Source organism: Esox lucius, chromosome 10 (genome assembly GCF_011004845.1).
Source record: "Esox lucius isolate fEsoLuc1 chromosome 10, fEsoLuc1.pri, whole genome shotgun sequence".
In the NCBI taxonomy this organism is placed as follows: Eukaryota; Metazoa; Chordata; class Actinopteri; order Esociformes; family Esocidae; genus Esox; species Esox lucius.
The window spans coordinates 26,738,060-26,757,501 of record NC_047578.1 but is presented as its reverse complement, the minus strand read 5'-3'; the positions used below and the strand labels follow the sequence as shown (position 1 = coordinate 26,757,501).

At 41.6% G+C, this 19,442-nt stretch overlaps 1 protein-coding gene across 2 annotated transcripts; it reads right to left on the bottom strand.

Annotated features, from left to right (window-relative positions):
- Nucleotides 1-15,040: 15,040 nt before the first annotated feature.
- On the bottom strand, nucleotides 15,041-17,900 carry dpm3 (dolichyl-phosphate mannosyltransferase subunit 3, regulatory). 2 transcript variants are annotated; one of them, XM_010899091.5, is made up of 2 exons: nucleotides 17,835-17,900; nucleotides 15,041-16,223 (listed from the first exon to the last, which is right to left on the bottom strand). In XM_010899091.5, exon 2 carries the CDS (start codon nucleotides 16,168-16,170, stop codon nucleotides 15,892-15,894), a length of 279 nt encoding a protein of 92 aa, XP_010897393.1. In that variant the 5' UTR covers nucleotides 16,171-16,223; nucleotides 17,835-17,900; the 3' UTR covers nucleotides 15,041-15,891. The 2 variants fall into 2 exon arrangements, with proteins under 2 accessions (XP_010897393.1, XP_019905588.1); XM_020050029.3 differs by lacking the exon at nucleotides 17,835-17,900 and adding an exon at nucleotides 17,191-17,785.
- Nucleotides 17,901-19,442: the final 1,542 nt, after the last annotated feature.

Below are 19,442 nucleotides of genomic sequence, written 5' to 3'. Positions count from 1 at the left end.
TGGGAAAGGGACCTTTTTTGTTTTTCTTTGTTTCTTTTGTGTGGATGGACACCAACGCACTACCACGTATGTGCTAAGTGTGACTGTAATCGGGGTTTGTGAGGCATCAATCTTTCCCTCCTTTTTTGAGACATCAGTATTTTCTGAAGAGATTTTGTTCTCTTTAATGTTAGTCTTTCATCAGAGAAGAATGGGCGGAGGAAAAAAAACTTTCTTTGTTTTGGATAAGGGCAAGGAGGGAAAACATTAGAAAAAAAGAATGGATGAAGAACAATCACTGAAGACGAAGCAAAATACCTTTCCTACTTAGACATCTATTTTGAGTTTCATATATTCGATCAGAATTTATATTCTGGGGGGGGGACAACATTTAGTTAATCAACTTTAACCTTTTGAGCCAAAGAATAGTGCTAATTTCTCCAACGGGTACACTACTAATATTCCAACTTGATTATTGTGAATAGTTTGTGGTATCGTTATTGTATTGGTATCGAGTGGCACTTCATGTCCAATTGATTATTTTTCAATGTAGCATCAACAAAAACAGGGGGGTGTGTTTGTTAAATAATCCATGTTGCCAGTCAGTGTGCTTTCACAGTACATTAAACACAGGATTCAGTTGTACACAGAGAGACTGACTGACATTACTATAGTCTTAGGTAGACACACACTACATGGAAAGGAAAGTGTTATATGTATGTTCTGTGAAAAATATTTATAAACATTTGCAGCTGAAAGGTTTACTGTATATACTGTATGTTTAACATGCTTTGTTTACTCTGTGCAAGTGAGCTCTCTGGGACTTGGGAGCGTTTGCTAAGTAGGAGAATGGATGCGTCCTTGAGAAAGTGAGACAAAGTGTGCGAGGGAGAGAGAAAGAGGTGAAATGTAAAATCTGCCAAAAGCAAACACTGATTTGTTGTGTTACAGTGGAAGGCGGGCCTTCTCTCTGTGTGTCAGACCATGCACCCTTAATGTTTACAATGACCATCAAAAGAATCTAGACTGAACTCAACTTTCCATAGTTCTTTCCAGAGCAGTTTCACTACGCAACACAGTTGGTTGCATCTAACCTTTTTCCCTCATAATCGCAAAAATGTGGCAGGAGCCTCTGACCAGTAACAAATGTTGCTAGATTTAAATCTCAAAAACTGGTCCTTAAGCAAGACCATTTACTCCTAATTGCTCTGATTACTTCCTCCAAATTGAAATTTTAAAACCCTCATTTCATTGTCAAAATATACAATTTGATCATTAATGCAATTTTAGAAAGTTTGACTAAATCAAAGGTCATGGTAGAGGCTGCTCTGGTCAGATAAAGGTATAACCAAATCAGTCAGGCGCACATACACTACATAGCCAAAAGAATGTGGACACCTTTTCGTCTAACATCTCTTTCCAAAATTACAGACATTGCTGCTATACAAGTCCCCAACATCCAGTAGATGTTGGGAAATTGCTGCAGGGATTTGCTTCCATTCAGCAAAAAATGCTCTAGTGAGCGTGGCACTGATGCGGGGGAGTTAGCCCTGACTCACTGTTGGCATTCCTGTTCATCCCAAAGATGTTTGACGGGTTGGAGGTCAGGGCCCTCTGTTAGCCAGTCAATTTCTTCCACACTGACAAACAATTTCTGTTTACTGGTGCCACATAGTTGGAAGCACAGAATTGTGTAGATTTTCCATGTGTGCAGTAGTGTTAAGATTTAGCTTCACTGGAATGAAGTGGCCAAGCCCAACCATGGAAAGCAGCCCCAGAGCATTATTCCTCCTCCACCAAACTTTATAGTTGGCACTATATATTCAGTAAGGTAGCGCTCTTCTGGCATCCACCAATCCGTCAGACTGACAGATTGTGAAGCGTGATTCCTCACCGCAGGGTGACAACCTATTCTATGATGACAATGTGACAAACTACTCAATGAGGATGTCACATTAAGTCAATGAGCTCTTCAGTATGAAGCCTTCTACTGCCAATGCTTGTCTATGAAGATTGCTTGGCTGAGTGTTCAATTTTATTTACTCATCAGGAAAGGCTCTGGCTGGAATAGCCAAATCCACTAAATTGAATGGGTGTCCACATACTTACATGTAGTGTAACTCACTGAAACCATTAAGACACAGAATTAAATGCAGCTGCCAAGCCCAATTTGACTTCATAGGGTAGTTTGAATGACAGACACAATGCTATGACTTAACACTGAGTCGATCATTTTTGTTTTCACAAAACTTGTTACCTTATTTTGTACATGTGTATTATATGTATATATAGATTATATAAAGAACCCATTTGATAAATATGATAAATGTGAAATTCTTATGTGAAATAAAAGATATTTTTTTGAAAATGAAAACAGAAATTGTTTCTTCCCTTTCTATAATTTGTCCACTAATCTGTTCAGTCAGTTCCATCCCCTCCTAAAATAACCAGATTCCCATTATATAGAGATCAGTGATAATAGAAGCTAAAACAATGGTCACTGATATTACTATTAAGTAAAAGAAATGTTCACGCCAGTTTTTTCAAGGCCATGACCTTAAACCCATGACAGGAAAGGATTACACTGGAGACGCGCTGTGTATGTCCTTTCACAATAGTGTGCTCTTTTAGGCAAAGACATCTAATATCACAGATGTGATCCTACACTTGACTTTCTGGGTCTCACATTTTACTGGACTCCACCCATATCTTCCTATTAGTCTTTTTTAGTCATTTAACAGACACTTATCCAGGGCGACTTTTACACAACGCCCCCCCCCCCCCCCCCCCCCCATGGGAATTGTACTCATAACCCTGTCTTTGTGAACAAACATTGTTTGCAACTGAGCTACACTCCCTGCTATCCACAAGTACTCTTCTGCTCCAATTTGTATATTCACCGTTCTCATTCTCTCTCCACCTTTTCCCAGAGGAGCTTTACTGCCGTGACAGTAAAAACAGCTGTGGCACCAGAATGGGGTGGAGATGGGGTGGTGCCGCTGCACTCTCCGGTGTTTTCAAAATGACTGTCATAAATTAGGTCCAGCAGACGGTTGACCCCTCAACATAACGGGAGTCTGTTGAGGAGATTAGCTCCTGTGTTGACTCTGGCCTCGCCCGTCCACTGCCCTGACATAAGTAAACGTGAGGAGGAACAAGTGTCAAATATTTATCACCCATACTAAGTGTAAGGCAGTCTAGACACTGAGCGAAAATCCAGGCATAGAACAATGTCTTCCCCAGTATAAAAGATTGTAACAATGGCAATAACCATAGACAGGGCACAGTAGATGACATTTTAGAGCAACAAGCAGCTTCTCAAACTGTGTTGTTAGACTGTAAGCCAACACATACCTGGCTAGGCATTATTAGAATTATTTAATTTCATTATTATTTTACCCGATAAGCCAATTGAAAGTTTTCAGTGATGCCATCGCCAAAGGTGTATGGTAGCAATCCAGAAAGACAGGTTAACACTCAAATAAATAAACACTATATACATGGACATAAACATAATGTTTTCATAATTTATTCATCAAATTCAATTATACAACGAGACCTATACAGATCTGGTATATTTGGAGCCCCATGAGCTTTTGCTGAAGTAACGGCTACATTTCATGGGAGCCACACTTAAAATACAACGCTTCAAATAAAAAAATATAGAAATAAAGGAACAAGTTACACTTAATTCAAACACTTGATCACAACCGTTTCCTAAACGTTGAACCAATTTTACGGGAAGGAAAAAAAATATCACTGTTTTTGTTGTCATCGACATAGCATAACAGAACACGCTGCAGTCACAACATAGAAGCAGGACTGAAGCCAGAGACGCAGTGAGGGGGACATCTTGGAGGACGACCGAGTTGGTTTGGCAAAGCCAGCTTGTCTAGCCCTGTGTCTTTGGATGAAGTCGACCGACCCAGTCAGCTGGACACAGCGTGGGGTTGTCGCCAGCATATGCTAAACCAATCACATTATAGTGACAATAAAAGCCTCTGGGGTTCAGAGACTAGGAGGGAGGTTATCCAAAGTTATCATAGTAGATTCTGTGTCCCAAATTGCAGCATATTCTCTTCATAGTGCACTACTCTTGACCAGAGCTCTAGTCCAAAGTCATACATTAATTGGAAAAATTGCATTTTGGATGCAGAAATGGAGCATCTGTAACCTAGGTGGGTGGTGCTATGGTGTCAGGAGCTAGCTACTATCTCATTGGAGGGCAGCCAGCGGCTTGGAACCTGGAACAGAGTGAACACAATGGGCTGACCCGTGGGTGACTCCATAATCTTGTTCTGGCTCTTTATTATGCAACAGTGTGTGCAGATTACATTTTCATCAACGTCAAATGAACACAAATAGAACGCGGCTCGCCGAAGTGTTAGGAAAGAGAAGTCCCTGAGCAACCGGAGCCTGTTGCCTAGGCTACTGGCAAAATATGACAGGGACCGAGTGCAGGGGTCAGGGACACAGCGAGCTTAGAGGAAGGAAGACATCCCAGTCACAGGCAATGGCCACCCTGCTCAGCTTTCTCTCATATCGGGGTGTATCCTGGCCCCCTGCCACTGCATGGCCTTCTGGGTGTGGTGTGCTCTTCCCAGTGTCCTGTCCATGCCGCTAACAGGGTTATCTATCTTGCTCTCCAGCTCTAGCATGGCTTCACTGACATTTCACCTGTCTTTTTCTCTCTTCACAATACGCCTCCTCCTTCTGTTCTTCATCATCTTGGTTCGTCATTCCTTTTCTTTCTGACTTTTTGTCCTCCTCCTACCTCTGTGGCTTCGCCGTCATCTTTTTTGAGATTCTGAGATTTATTGTGAAATGTGTAGGAGGGGAAAGGGTTTTTCTTTGTGATAGATGGATAACCTTTCATTTCTCAGAATTCAACCTATTGTGTTATGTTGGGGACTCAAATCTGTGTCTTCTTGATCCTGGTAAGACCGGTTAAGACACAAATGTCACCCTCTATCCTTCTTGCTCTGTCTCTGGCTTGTTTGTTCTTGTTTGTTTTGGTGCTCCTCTTTCAGTGCTGTATACCTCTCACCTACTCAGCTCAGCTGAGTAAGCGCAGAAAAAACAGGGAACATTCTGCGTATAGAAGTCATAACTCTCTCTGCCTTCTTGTCTGTCAGATCCTCCCATGCCAAATCTAGACCTCTTATGAAATTGTTGGCCAATATTTTTAAAGTTACTGAAACAAACAGGGAGAGAACAGACTACACAGCTAGGCACTGACTGCAACCAGAATAGTATCACTTTTAATGTTTTTTCTGAGGAATTTGACTTTGACAAAACTTATTCAAAATGAATAATTATTTTACTAGTTATGTAGAATGAATAGTTTCCTCTATTCAATCTTATTCTTGTAAATCTGTTACAAAATAAAAATGTATGAAAAGTATTCTTTGATCAGCAATCTAGACACAATGGACTGTCAACTCTAGTAAATCTAACACAAACATATAACACAACAGTTTCACTACAATTTATGAGGTGGTGTTATTCTCAGTGACCTTTGACTTTTAGGCCAACATCATGTGATTTCCAGAAAGAGGAGTATATTGATAGTTGGGTGTGTTTTAGTGACTAACTTGATAAAATAAATCTGTTTAGTTCTTGCTATCATATAAAGATCACACCTACTTATAACAAATGTTAATGTAAAACCACAAAAATGTATATTAAAAAGCACTTTTTTACAGAATATTCAACCATATTGAATTGGAATATTCTATTCAAATAATTAAATCAGTTAAAATCCTATATTCCAGATTTCTCATGTTGCTTAGGTACTCATTCCCACAGACAATAATTATAAAGAATGTAATGTTTTCATATGCTTTTCAGTTGAAATGTATAAATCTGTCATGAGTAGGTGTAGGTGTGTGTAGGTGCCAGTATATGATACCAATATATTAATTTGTGAAAAAATATAGCCACATTACTATATTATTCTAAAATACTGCATCCTTCTCCCCAAGGACAATGAGCAACTGTAACATTAACAACAACCTCATAAATGACCATAAATAAATGAATATACTGAACCTCAAAGCATTATTTCACCCAAGAAATCTTTGGATGGAGCTGAAATTTTGACATGTCTTTCTTAAAATGGACACTTGTAAATGAGAAGTAATCTCAATGTGACTTTGCTGTTACAATCTCTGATTAATGATTCTTTGTCAATATCGACTTCTTGGGAAATACGTTTCTTATTTGAACTCGATTCAGTTCAATTTCTTTTACTATCTGGCTAAACAGTTTTCAAACACACCTAACAAAGATCTAATGTTGAGCCCCAGAAGGCTTACAGCATATGATCTCAAGGTCTATCATAACTGCCATACTTTCAAACATCTTCTTGAGGTATAAACAGTCCTCAGTCGATATCGCAATATCTGTCAGTAGTACATTGAGATCCATACACTTCTTTTAGCTGTGTGAATCATAACTCTCACCTCTAAGCCCAGTCAGTGGGCCGGCAAGAAGAGACTTTGCATTATTATGCGATCATTATTATGGATTTGGCTGTGTTTGAAGTTACAGTACTGTATTAAATCAAAAGCTTCCCTCTTGTGAATAGCCTTTTGCTCAACGCACAGCAATAACACTTTTGGTAATCCTCTCACGTGCATTGTAAACAAAATGCAAGGAGATTTAATAAAGAGCTCTAGAAATGGAGAGGTCATTGCTAATAGTAAAGAGCTTTGTGTATAACTCACTGTTCATCACATTTCAGATTTATTGCTAAAACGCCCATGCTATCCTATTTGCCAATCTCGACTGTGGGATTAACATATTAAAATTTGTTTCCTAACCCCAAATTAACTGACAGAGAATTCTCAAGACACATTGGTTTAATAGACATATGCACTTCCCCTTTTCACTCACAGACAGTCCTTGCAACATTCCTGCTTGAAAAATATACATACACAATGCCTTGCAAAATTATTCAGACCCCTGACCCATTATCTGATTTTACTAAATTACAAATGGATATAAAAATGTTGTTCTATTTGACATGACATATTATAACACTGACAATCTAAGTCAATTATTGTAACCTGACATTGATTTCATTTTGGGAAATATTTCATCATCATCATCTTCTTCCGCTTATCCGGGGCCGGGTCGCGGGGGCAGCAGTCTAAGCAGGGATGCCCAGACCTCCCTCTCCCCAGACACTTCCTCTAGCTCTTCCGGGGGGACACCGAGGCGTTTCCAGGCCAGCCGGGAGACATAGTCCCTCCAGCGTGTCCTAGGTCTTCCCCGGGGTCTCCTCCCGGTGGGACGGGACCGGAACACCTTCCCAGGAAGGCGTTCCGGAGGCACCCGAAAAAGATGCCCAAGCCACCTCAGCTGACCCCTCTCGATGTGGAGGAGCAGCGGCTCTACTCTGAGCTCCTCCCGGGTGACCGAGCTTCTCACCCTATCTCTAAGGGATCGCCCGGCCACCCTGCGGAGAAAGCTCATTTCGGCCGCCTGTATCCGGGATATTGTCCTTTCGGTCATGACCCAAAGCTCATGACCATAGGTGAGAGTAGGAACGTAGATTGACTGGTAAATCGAGAGCTTCGCCTTGCGGCTCAGCTCTTTCTTCACCACGACAGACCGATACATCGACTGCATTACTGCAGAAGCTGCACCGATCCGTCTGTCAATCTCCCGTTCCATCCTTCCCTCACTCGTGAACAAGACCCCTAGATACTTAAACTCCTCCACTTGAGGCAGGCACTCTCCACCAACCTGAAGTGGGCAAGCCACCCTTTTCCGACTGAGGACCATGGCCTCGGATTTGGAGGTACTGATTTTCATCCCCACCGCTTCACACTCGGCTGCAAACCGTCCCAGTGCATGCTGAAGGTCCTGGTTAGAAGGGGCCAACACGACAACATCATCTGTAAAGAGCAGAGACGAAATTGTGTGGTCCCCAAACCTGACACCCTCCGGCCCCTGGCTGCGCCTAGAAATTCTGTCCATAACAATTACGAACAGAACCGGTGACAAAGGGCAGCCCTGCCGGAGTCCAACATGCACTGGGAACAAGTCTGACTTACTGCCGGCAATGCGGACCAAGCTCCTGCTTCGGTTGTACAGGGACCTGACAGCCCTTAGCAAAGGACCCAGGACCCCATATTCCCCAAGCACCCTCCACAAGATGCCGCGAGGGACACAGTCAAATGCCTTCTCCAAATCCACAAAACACATGTGGATTGGTTGGGCAAACTCCCATGAACCCTCCAACACCCCGTAGAGGGTATAGAGCTGGTCCAGTGTTCCACGGCCCGGACGAAAACCACACTGTTCCTCCTGAATCCGAGGTTCTACTATCGGCCGTATTCTCCTCTCCAGAACCCTGGCATAGACTTTCCCGGGGAGGCTGAGAAGTGTGATCCCCCTATAGTTGGAACACACCCTCCGGTCCCCCTTCTTAAAAAGAGGGACCACCACCCCGGTCTGCCATCCCAGAGGCACTGTCCCCGACCGCCACGCGATGTTGCACAGGCGTGTCAACCATGACAGCCCCACAACATCCAGAGACTTGAGGTACTCAGGGCGGATCTCATCCACCCCCGGTGCCTTGCCACCGAGGAGTTTCTTGACCACCTCAGTGACTTCAGCCCGGGTGTTGGACGAGTCCACCTCTGAGCCCTCATCCTCTGCTTCCTCAATGGAAGAAGTGACAGCGGGATTGAGGAGATCCTCGAAGTACTCCTTCCACCGCCCGACGACATCCTCAGTTGAGGTCAACAGCTGCCCACCTCTACTGTAAACAGCGTTGGTAGGGCACTGTTTCCCTCTCCTGAGGCGCCGGATGGTTTGCCAGAATCTCTTCGAGGCCAGCCGATAGTCCTTCTCCATGGCCTCACCGAACTCCTCCCAGGCCCAAGTTTTTGCTTCCACAACCACCCGGGCTGCAGCCCGCTTGGCCTGTCGGTACCCGTCAGCTGTGTCAGGAGTCCCACAAGCCAACCAGGCCTGATAGGACTCCTTCTTCAGCTTGACGGCATCCCTTACTTCCGGTGTCCACCACCGGGTTCGGGGATTGCCGCCTCGACAGGCACCGGAGACCTTACGGCCACAGCTCCGAGCGGCCGCTTTGACAATGGCGGTGGAGAACATGGTCCACTCGGACTCAATATCTCCAGCCTCCCTCGGGATCCAGTCGAAGCTCTGCCGGAGGTGGGAGTTAAAGATCTCTCTGACAGGAGACTCGGCCAGACGTTCCCAGCAGACCCTTACAGTACGCTTGGGCCTGCCGAGTCTGTCCAGCTTCCTCCCCCGCCATCGGATCCAACTCACCACCAGGTGGTGATCAGTTGACAGCTCCGCCCCTCTCTTCACCCGAGTGTCCAAGACATACGACCGCAGGTCAGATGAGACGACAACAAAGTCGATCATCGACCTGCGGCCTAGGGTGTCCTGGTGCCACGTGCACTGATGGACACCCTTATGCTTGAACATGGTGTTCGTTATGGACAAACTGTGACTAGCACAGAAGTCCAATAACTGAACACTACTCGGGTTCAGATCAGGGGGGCCGTTCCTCCCAATCACACCCCTCCAGGTGTCACTGTCGTTGCCCACGTGGGCGTTGAAGTCCCCCAGTAGAACAATAGAGTCCCCAGTCGGAGCACTTTCCAGCACCCCTCCCAGAGACTCCAAGAAGGTTGGGTACTCTGCACTGCCGTTCGGCCCGTAGGCACAAACAACAGTGAGAAACCTATCCCCGACCCGTAGGCGCAGGGAAACAACCCTCTCGTTCACAGGGGTAAACTCCAACACATGGCGGCAGAGCTGGGGAGCTATAAGCAAACCCACACCAGCCCGCCGCCTCTCACCATGGGCAACTCCAGAGTGGTGAAGAGTCCATCCTCTCTCAAGGAGTGTGGTTCCAGAGCCCAAGCCGTGCATAGAGGTGATCCCGACTACCTCTAATCGGAACCTCTCAACCTCACGCACTAACTCAGGCTCCTTCCCCGCCAGCGAGGTGACATTCCACGTCCCTAGAGCTAGTTTCCGTGTCCAGAGATCGGGTTGCCTAGGCCCCTGCCTTCGACTGCCGCCCGATCCTCTTCGCACCGGCCCCTTATGGTCCCTCCTGTGGGTGGTGAGCCCACGGGAGGGCGGAAATATTTGTAAGAAAAATAAGTCTGAAAAGTATTACTTCCGTAATTATTCAACCCCTGTGCTGTTGAAACTCCTAGATTACACAGATGAAAGAAAATGCGCTAACGAGGATACAATTGCATTATCATTGGCCTTCTCTTGTAAAACCACTAAAGTTGCTATCACTTTTTCTAATGATAAAACAAACAGCTATTGCCTGGCTGTGAATCTGAACGAAATAGGCTAAAGAGCATTCGACAGAACTAAACTTAGGGAAAAGGTATACTATCCAAATATTTAGCTCTCCCAGGTGACGAAAGGTAGATCAGTAATCGGGAGGATGAACCAGCATCAAACTACCCAGGCATTGCCAAAGAAAAGATTGTGCCTGAAAACATAATGCTCAAACAAGGAGACTTGTGAGATATACCTGACAGAGGACAGCAATCACTTTGAAGGAGCTGCAGAGTTTAATGTCTGGGAGAATAATCAGCTCAGCAAAACACTAGGAAATTTGATGAGAGGGCAAGAAAGAAGCTTTGCTCTGAAGGTACATCTGGAGTATGGCAGAAAGCATTACATTGACAGAAAAAGGAGAAGGTTCTGGAGTGATTTTAAGGTCAGTCTCCTGACCTTAAAATCAATCGAGCCACTCTGGGGAGATCTCAAACACGCGGTTCATGGAAGACAACCAAAGGTTTTGCGTGACCTGGAGGCATTTTGCCAAGACGAATGAGCAGGTATACCATCTGCAAGAATTTGCGGCCTCATAGACAGCTATTACAAAAGACTGCACACTGTCATTGATGCTAAAGGGGGATATACACAGTATTAAGAACTAAGTGTATGCAGACTTTTGAACAGGGGTCAGTTACTTTTTTCTTTGTTGCCATGTTTTGTTTTATGATTGCGCCATTCTGTTATGACATACAATTAAATGTGAAAAAAATAAATGTTTTGCCTGTTCACTCATGTTTTCTTTACAAATGGTACATATATTACTAATTCTCTAAGGGTATGCAAACTTTTGAGCACAACTTTATCTCCTCTATGGTCTTGAGACTGTACTAGGAGAACAAACTTTCTTGCAACGGCACGTATGAATGTGCCCTCCTGGAGGAGCTGCACTGCCTGTGCAACCTGAATGGGCTGCAGGTACCACCTCATGCTACCAGTAGTGACAAAGAAACTAGCAAAATGCAAAACTAGAGAAGAATCAGTCAGGAAGGATAAGGAGAAAGCGATTATCTGTGGCGACCACCTGCAAAACCATTTGTATATTGGGGGTCGTTTTGCTGTTGCCTCTCCGGTGCACCTGTTGTCACTTTAATTTCCACCAAAACAGGTGACATTGATTCACAATCCCTTTTGCTTCCTAACTGGACAGAATGATATCCCTGGAGTTTAATTAACTTGGTGTTATACTCTGAGGATTACGTGATGATTACGTGTTCCCATAACCTTTTTGAGCAGTGTAATTTTTGTTTTAAAAATATTTGCCAACATAAAAACCAATGTGAAACTTTGAGTTTAAGTGTTTTCAAATAAAATATCAAAGAACTACATTTCAATGTACCATTTGTAATACAGTCATTTGAGAGAATTGGTCAGGGGTCTGAATACTTTTTCACGGCACTGTATATTACAATTTCTTCGAGGGAGGACTTTCAAATCTCTTGCCACAATCGCCCCCCCTGCACCCAAATGTACAATCAATCACCTGCTCTCAACCCAATTAAGCCCGCATTTCACTTGCTGAATACAAAACATAAGGCAGAAAGACCCACAGACACATAACAACTGAAGACATTTGCAGTAAAGGCCAAAGGCCCATCATAAAGGAGGAAACCCAGTGTTTGGTGATGTCCATACGTTCCAGACTTCAAGCAGCCATTGCCTGCAAAGGATTCTCAACCCCCAGGCCCCCGGCTGATTTGGTCCCCCCCAATGTTGACTTCATGGCAACGGCCTTGTGACAAAAAATTAAAAATGAACATTTTATTCATGATTGTGTAAATTTGTCCAATTACATTTGAGCCCCTGAAATAAGGGGACTGTGTATGAAAATGGTTGCAATTCCTAAACATTTCATACAATATTTTTGTTCAACCCTTGAATTAAAGCTGAAAGTCTACACTTCAATTGAATCTTGGTTATTTGATTTCAAATCCACTGTGGTGGCATACAGAGCCAAAATTATTAATATTGTGTCAGTGTCCAAATATTTCCGTAACTAACTGTACATGAAATGAGTTTGAATAGGAAATATAGCTAAATGAATAGGAAATAATGAGTTTTCATTTAAATATTGTGTCCTTCAAACTTTAATCTGAAGAGATGTAACCCCATGCTTCCTGGAGAACCTCCCACAAGTTAGATTGTCTTGACAGTCATTTCTTACGTACCATACTGTTAAGCTGCTCCCACAACAAGTGATAGCCTTCCATCTTCAAGATCGATTTTACCCTGTACAAACCTCCCACTTTACCACCATCAAAGCACCCACAGACCATCACATGCTTGATACATGGCGTCAAGCAGTACTCCAGTATCTTTTCTTTTGGTCTGCATGAACGCACACTTAGATTTGTCTGTCCATAACACATTTTGCAGGACCGCGTGAGCGGAGCCAGCCAAGATGAGCAAATGTCTCTTACTGAGTGAGTGAGTGACTGACTGACCTTTTGCCTTTGCACAGCAGTCCAACACTACCAACGGTTTAAATAGCGTAATGGTTAAAGACACAGTCTGCCCCATTGAAAAGCCACGGATCGAAACCAGCATGGGACAACAACATTCATCCCTTCTAATTGCAAGCTGGCAGAACTAGGCTTGCCTGGTTCCTTTTCTGGTTTCTAATCTTCATCTGTCCAGTGACTGTGTTCTGTTACCCCTATCTTAATCTTTTCTTGTTATTGGCCAGTCTGAGAAATTGCTTTTTCTTCGCAACTCTGCTTAGAAGGTCAACATCTCAGAGTTGCCTCACTATTGATGTTGAGACTTGTGTTTTGCGGGTACTATTTAAAAAAGCTGCCAGCTGAAGACATATGAGGCGTCTGTTCCTCAATCTAGACAGTAATGTATTTGTCCTCTTGCTCAGTTGTGCACCAGGGCCTCCCACTCCTTTTCTATTCTGTTTAGAGCTAGTTTGCAATGTTCTGTGAAGGGTGTAGTACACAGAGTTGTATGAGTTTTTCAGTTTCTTGGCAATTTCTTACATAGAATGGCTTCCATTTTTCATAACAAGAATAGACTGATGAGTTTCAGAAGAAGGTTCTTTGTTTCTGGCCATTTTCTGCCTTTAATCAAACACAGATTTGCTTATGGGTTTGCTTATGCAATTAGCCTAAAGAACAGTTTTATTGCTTATTTGATACGAACAACAGTTTTCAGCTGTACTAACATAATTGAAAAAGTGTTTTGTAATGATCAGTTAGTCTTTAAAAATGATAAACTTGGATTAGTAAGCACAACATTCCATTGGAAGACAGGATTTATGGATGCTGATAATGGGCGTCTATGTAGATATTCCACTGAAAATCTGCCGTTCCAGCTATAATAGTCATTTACAACATTAAGTGTTTATATTTTATTTCTGGTCAATTTGATGTTAATTCAATGGACAAAAATTAGCTTTTCTTTCAAAAACAATGACCCCAAATTGTAGCGTATTTGGGGTCACTGTTTTTTTAAACTTAAACCGGCTTATTTTCTAAATAAAAAACATATTTGTATTTGTATAAGCTCAACAATATTCTCAAACTGCATTTAAATATATTTTAGTTGCTATACCTTGTGCTCTTTAATTGTTTATCAACTTTAATGACTTGGTGTTACGCTCTGTACTAAATGATCACAAAACAAAATTAACATAATTCTGTTTTTTTTTTTCTTTTATCCAATCTGTGATTAAACCCAGCTTATTGGAGCAACTCCCAGTGTACCCGGGGCAGTTGATTTCATGACGTCTTCCCAAGACACATCTGTTTTCCTTTTGGTTGTCATCACACTGTTCGCTCAACCAGGAAAGCACCCAAGCCGCCAAAAGGATTCGCTAAGGAATCATGACGCAACACAACCATATTTGATATATGTTTGCAAATTGCATCGCCCACAGGTGGGACCCCCAGGCAAACCCAAACCCAAAGTGAAAAGTATTTAAAACATGAATTTCAGAAAGACTGCCCATCTCTGTCGGGAGTCTTACAGGTCTGTCAGATATTGGTCTAATCTGTTTGTCCAAAGCCACATTTAATACAATACTGTATCAGCAAATAGGCTAACAATCAAAGCAGTTTCACACAGATTAAGGAAGAAAACAGGTAACAAGTTACAAATTAATGTTGTTATGAGTGGAAAGTGCAAATCTGCCAGACTAAAGAGGTCTGTCTTTTCTGTGGTATATCACAGGTTCCTTTTCATCATTGAGTCAGTCAGCACTCTGTCGAAGCAGCTTGCTACAGATCAACAGGGGGTAGGAAAAGGGAGCTTGATCCCACGCCAGTCAGGCACATGGACAGAGCTAACACTAGGTCTGGGGGAAAACATTTTTATTTTGCCTTTATTGTTAAGTTATGAGGGGTTTTAAATCCTGTAATGATGCCTTTGCCAGTGCTGTCCTTTGTTTAGTTCACAGCAGGGCTCACTGAAAATGAGCAAAGGCAGCCATTTTAGCCTGACTACAAAAGAAGAGAAGCTTGATGCCAAAAACATCAGATTTGTTCTGCGCTATACATTTTCTCCTATATAACTCAGCTGAAATCTAAAAGAGAAACATAACTGCTTCTGTTATGTTTCCAAATGCTGTATAAGAAAGTTTTTCTAACCAAAGAAAATGACTGTACATAGCCATTCATTTTGTGGTTTAAGTAAAAAAAAAAAAAATAAGCCGAGGCATATGTTGAGATAGAGATGTTCATCAAACACACATCCAGGGAAACACAGACAGAGTTTTGGGAAAAATAGCGACTCTTTATTAAGTTGCAACCGCCTCCGGACACAAGTCTGAAAAATTAGATTGGAATGTGCGCTTCTTGAACAAAAAATAGCCGACGCAATCAACAATTGAATCTCCACTCCATTGATAAATTAACTTCACAGCAAATGTTTGACATTTTGGTGGCAAAAACTAGTTTCTAGTGCAGATCTGTATCCATGTGACCCTTGGCTTTCATTAGACGACATTTCACAATGACCTGCACTTCATCAGAGAACAATAATGTGACTGTGTTACATTCCTAAAGGCTCTCGTCTATTTCCTAAACAGTGCACAAAGTGCCCTTTATATGGTTTTCATGAAACTACAAACATTTCATGTCTTTACCCAGGTTCCCTTGATGTTACTGGATTAAACCCAAAATAATTATTCGCAGCTATGTATACAAAATAAATTTCTATGAGCAGTTAATATTCAACCAGTTAAAATCAAAAGCCCTATTAGGCCTATTCATTTTTTTTTCTACTAGGAAACAAGATCACAGGAAAACAACATTTGAAGATGCAGACTTTCAAAATGGGTAATGGATAATGCTGTCAGTAATGGAGGATGGACAAGTCAGCAGAATGGTAATGCAGTCCATCTGTAAAGAGTGAATCCAAAAGACACTGCAGCATCCAAATGCCTATGTAACTCAGCAAGAACCTTCAGGGGTTTATAGACTTTCTGCACTCTTTGGACGTTGGAACTGAAATAAAATAACAACACGGTCCAGGATAAGAGCTTGTGTTAATGTATGTGTTGGATTCTGTCTTTTCGGTGTCTACCACAGTCATTCAATAATCATCTCTGGAATCTTTTCACAGCTTCAGCCCTTTTCTCCTCAGGTCCTCCTTGGCCTCCTGTATTTGAGCCTGTAGTTCTATGGATGCCTCCTCACAGTCATTAAAGGTGGCCACCCTGTATCCAACAGTGGCCAGCGAGTAGCAGCCAAACACCACCAGAAGGTACACGGGCATGGGCCAGGCCACCTGCCTGTAGGCCTCCGGGAGCCTTAAATCCAGAAGGTCAAAAGTCACAAGGGCCCATGCAGCCCCTACTATCATGATGCCGAACACCCACTCTAGTAGCTTGGTCATGGTGAGCGTGACGGCAGTAATCTTCAGGGCCAGGAGACCAGACGTTGAAAATCCTGACAAAGGAAAATACTTTAGCAATTTGCAAACAAAGGTATTAAATGTGATAAGGTCACGCCCCTATTAGTGAAAACATTACTTAATATTCAGTTTTGATCCTCCCTGACCCCTTAGATTTTCTGTTCTATATGTTCAGCAGCACTATCGCCAAAACAATTATTTACCCAACTGTGGCCAGTGAGGCTCAAACCACACCCATCTCAATATTAGGGCTGATTCCCTAAAGTAAAACCCACTTTATGTTTAGTTTCTTTCCTACAACACTAACAAGTATTGAAATATTGATTGTTTCAGCCCTAATTAGGCTGAATTTCAGAAGTGGTGAATCTGTCAACTAATTGCCCCCTCACAATTGATTTCCAATATAAACAGACACTATATTTATGATTACCTAGGCAAATCACTTTCTCCTGGACACAAAAAAAACAATGGGGGTTGAAATGGATGCAAGACAAAAAAGTGTTTATCATAGCTGGTATAGAGGATATCAGTTTGGATAAAACACACTGCTATGCAACTACATAAGACACATGGGAAAGAAGGCTGTCTACTTAGTGTACTCCATTGAATAGAAAACATTTGAAGTTTGTTGAGATTATCATTTACCAGGGCAATTTAAACTCACCAGTGACAAAATTAAACTGTTAAAAAATGAGGGTAAAAAACATTTCTATGTGTATTTAATATTCTAGGTGAAATCAATCAAACATGAATAATGTTGTATATATTGGGGGGGAGAAAGCATGAGTAAACAAGGGGGTAGTTTCAAACTGTCTTTGGGGGTCAAAGAGCTCATTGGACAGAGTAATTTCACACTGATTTATTACATTATTATGCCCATAATATATGCAAATTAATAACATTTTAACATATACATTAACTTGATAACAAAACATAAAGGCCATATGTGGTTTAAAAACGTTGACATATAATTTCAAAGAAAATAATTAGTGAATACCGTACCTAAAATGTACCACCAAAATGTCTGTACACTACTCTCTTCTTGACTTGCTATTTGGTGGTGTAAGGGCTATAGTTCATATTTGAAAATAGTTGCAAAGTATTATCAGAACTGTATTTTTGAAAAACGTTAATTATGTGTACGACGTGGCCCTGACTTGGGCAACTCTTGCAAGGATAACAAAAGCAGGATTTGCTAGCTACCGTTTCTGTGTAGCTCATTGCCAACGTCTATCAATAATAGGTTATTTATTCCACAGATAACTAGCGCGTTCGCTTTAAAAACTGGCGACATAATGTAGGTACGATGAACGTTATAGTTCTATGAAAACATGAACAGCTGCAACTTTATTAAGAATAACGGCAGGTCCTTAGTATACTAGTATATGACAACTACTAGCTAACAAGCTAACAAAGTTACGATTAGCGAGACAGCTAGGTATCTTAACGTTACCACTAGTTTAAGCCAGCAGCTAACGGTTGCTAGTTAGCTAGCTAGTTAACCAGTTTTAGATTCCAACGCGACAAGAGAAACTATTAATATGCTACTCAAATCAAATCGGAGACAGTTAAAGCAGATTACCCACATGAGCATTTGCACTAAATAGAAATTCACTTGGTTAAAATAGAGTAAGATGTCTTCTTACCTTCTTTTTTAAGTCAACTCACCACTAGGCGCAGAGAAATTACGTCAATAAAATAGTCGCTTATGGGATATGTAGTACTTCGTGTAAGGTGTCCGTGAATAACGGACTGACATTAAAAGCCAGTCTGTCTACCGGGATACTAGGTAATGTCAAAAACGCTGTTGTTGTTTTTCCACCCAAGAATGCGGATTTCGGTTACAGTAGACACAAAGTTTTTAAAATGAGAAACACACTTAAAACATATCTTTTGAATGTAGTTCAATGTTGCCCAGAGATCATTTTAAATTGGTTAAACCCATTGGACAAACAGTATCTAAAATGATTTATTGAAGCAAACATGTTCAGTGTCACATTAACCTGTCAAACAAGGCCTACTATGTTCAAACCAGACCAACACACCAACACACAGACAGCGTCATTAGTTCAGTATCTCTTTAATCGCCAAGGGTCACATCAGTACATTCACAGTGGTGAACTCAGTTGCAACCATGCAGTGGAGGGCACGGCCCTCTTAAGAGTATACTTAAAAGCCAGAGAGATTTAAACATAATTTACTAAGGGAGAGCAAGAAAGATTCTAAAGAGCTACTGAGATAATCATAATTCACTGAGGAAAGTGGAGAGTTATTTTGGGGTTGTTGTTTATTTTTGTGTGTCACTGTTAATAACTTGAGTTGTGTGTGCCAGGAGGCACAGGTTACTCTTTTAGTTTTTGCCACCATATTTGTGTGTTCTTGTTCATACATTCAGAATATGTGTATTTTGTTTAACACACAAAGGCTATGTAGATTTTGTAAAAAAATAAATAAAACATTATTAGGTTTGAACCAATTCAGATTTTTAATGACAAATTGTCAAAATGCATTAATTTGCAAACAGACAACACACATAACATAAATAGTATAAAATAAAGAAATACAAATCAACAGATTTTACACTCTATACAAGGAATAGACAAAGAAATACATTTAATGACACAAAATACAGTGGGACAACCACACATTGTTTTGTGGGATTTAGTAGGTGTAATTATCTGATAGCAGCTTGTTCAGTTTATTATTAACGAGTGAGGTGAGACAGAAAAGCCAAACTAAATTCACTGTTAACCAAAGGAAGTATGATTCATTTTTAAAGGTGTAAAGGATGATTTGTTGGAGTCGGAAACCATTTATGGAGATACCTTTAGACTGAAGGTGGATGATATGTGTATTAAATGAGATTGAGAAATCAAGCGAAGTGTCAATATATTTGTAAGTTTTGACATACCCCTACTCAGTCCCATTGAAGGTGAAGATGTTTAGCAGCAGGGTTTATGTGGTATGCTCCAATTATAAAGCATATATTTTGGGTTTTGGTATTAAGCAGTGAATGGAGGTCAGATTAGGCATATTGGATGTTATTAATAAAGCTATGTTAAATGATGAAAAGCAAATTAAACAGTATCTTGCCTGTTGTATACAGGATAGTGAGATCAGAAAAAGGTTACCGGCTCTAGGCACAACATTATTAATACACACGGAAGACAGGATCTGTCCAAGAATCGAACCCTGAGGAAGACCAATGATACCACCAGAGAGGTGTGGACAGCAGGCGTTCAGATTTGATGCAT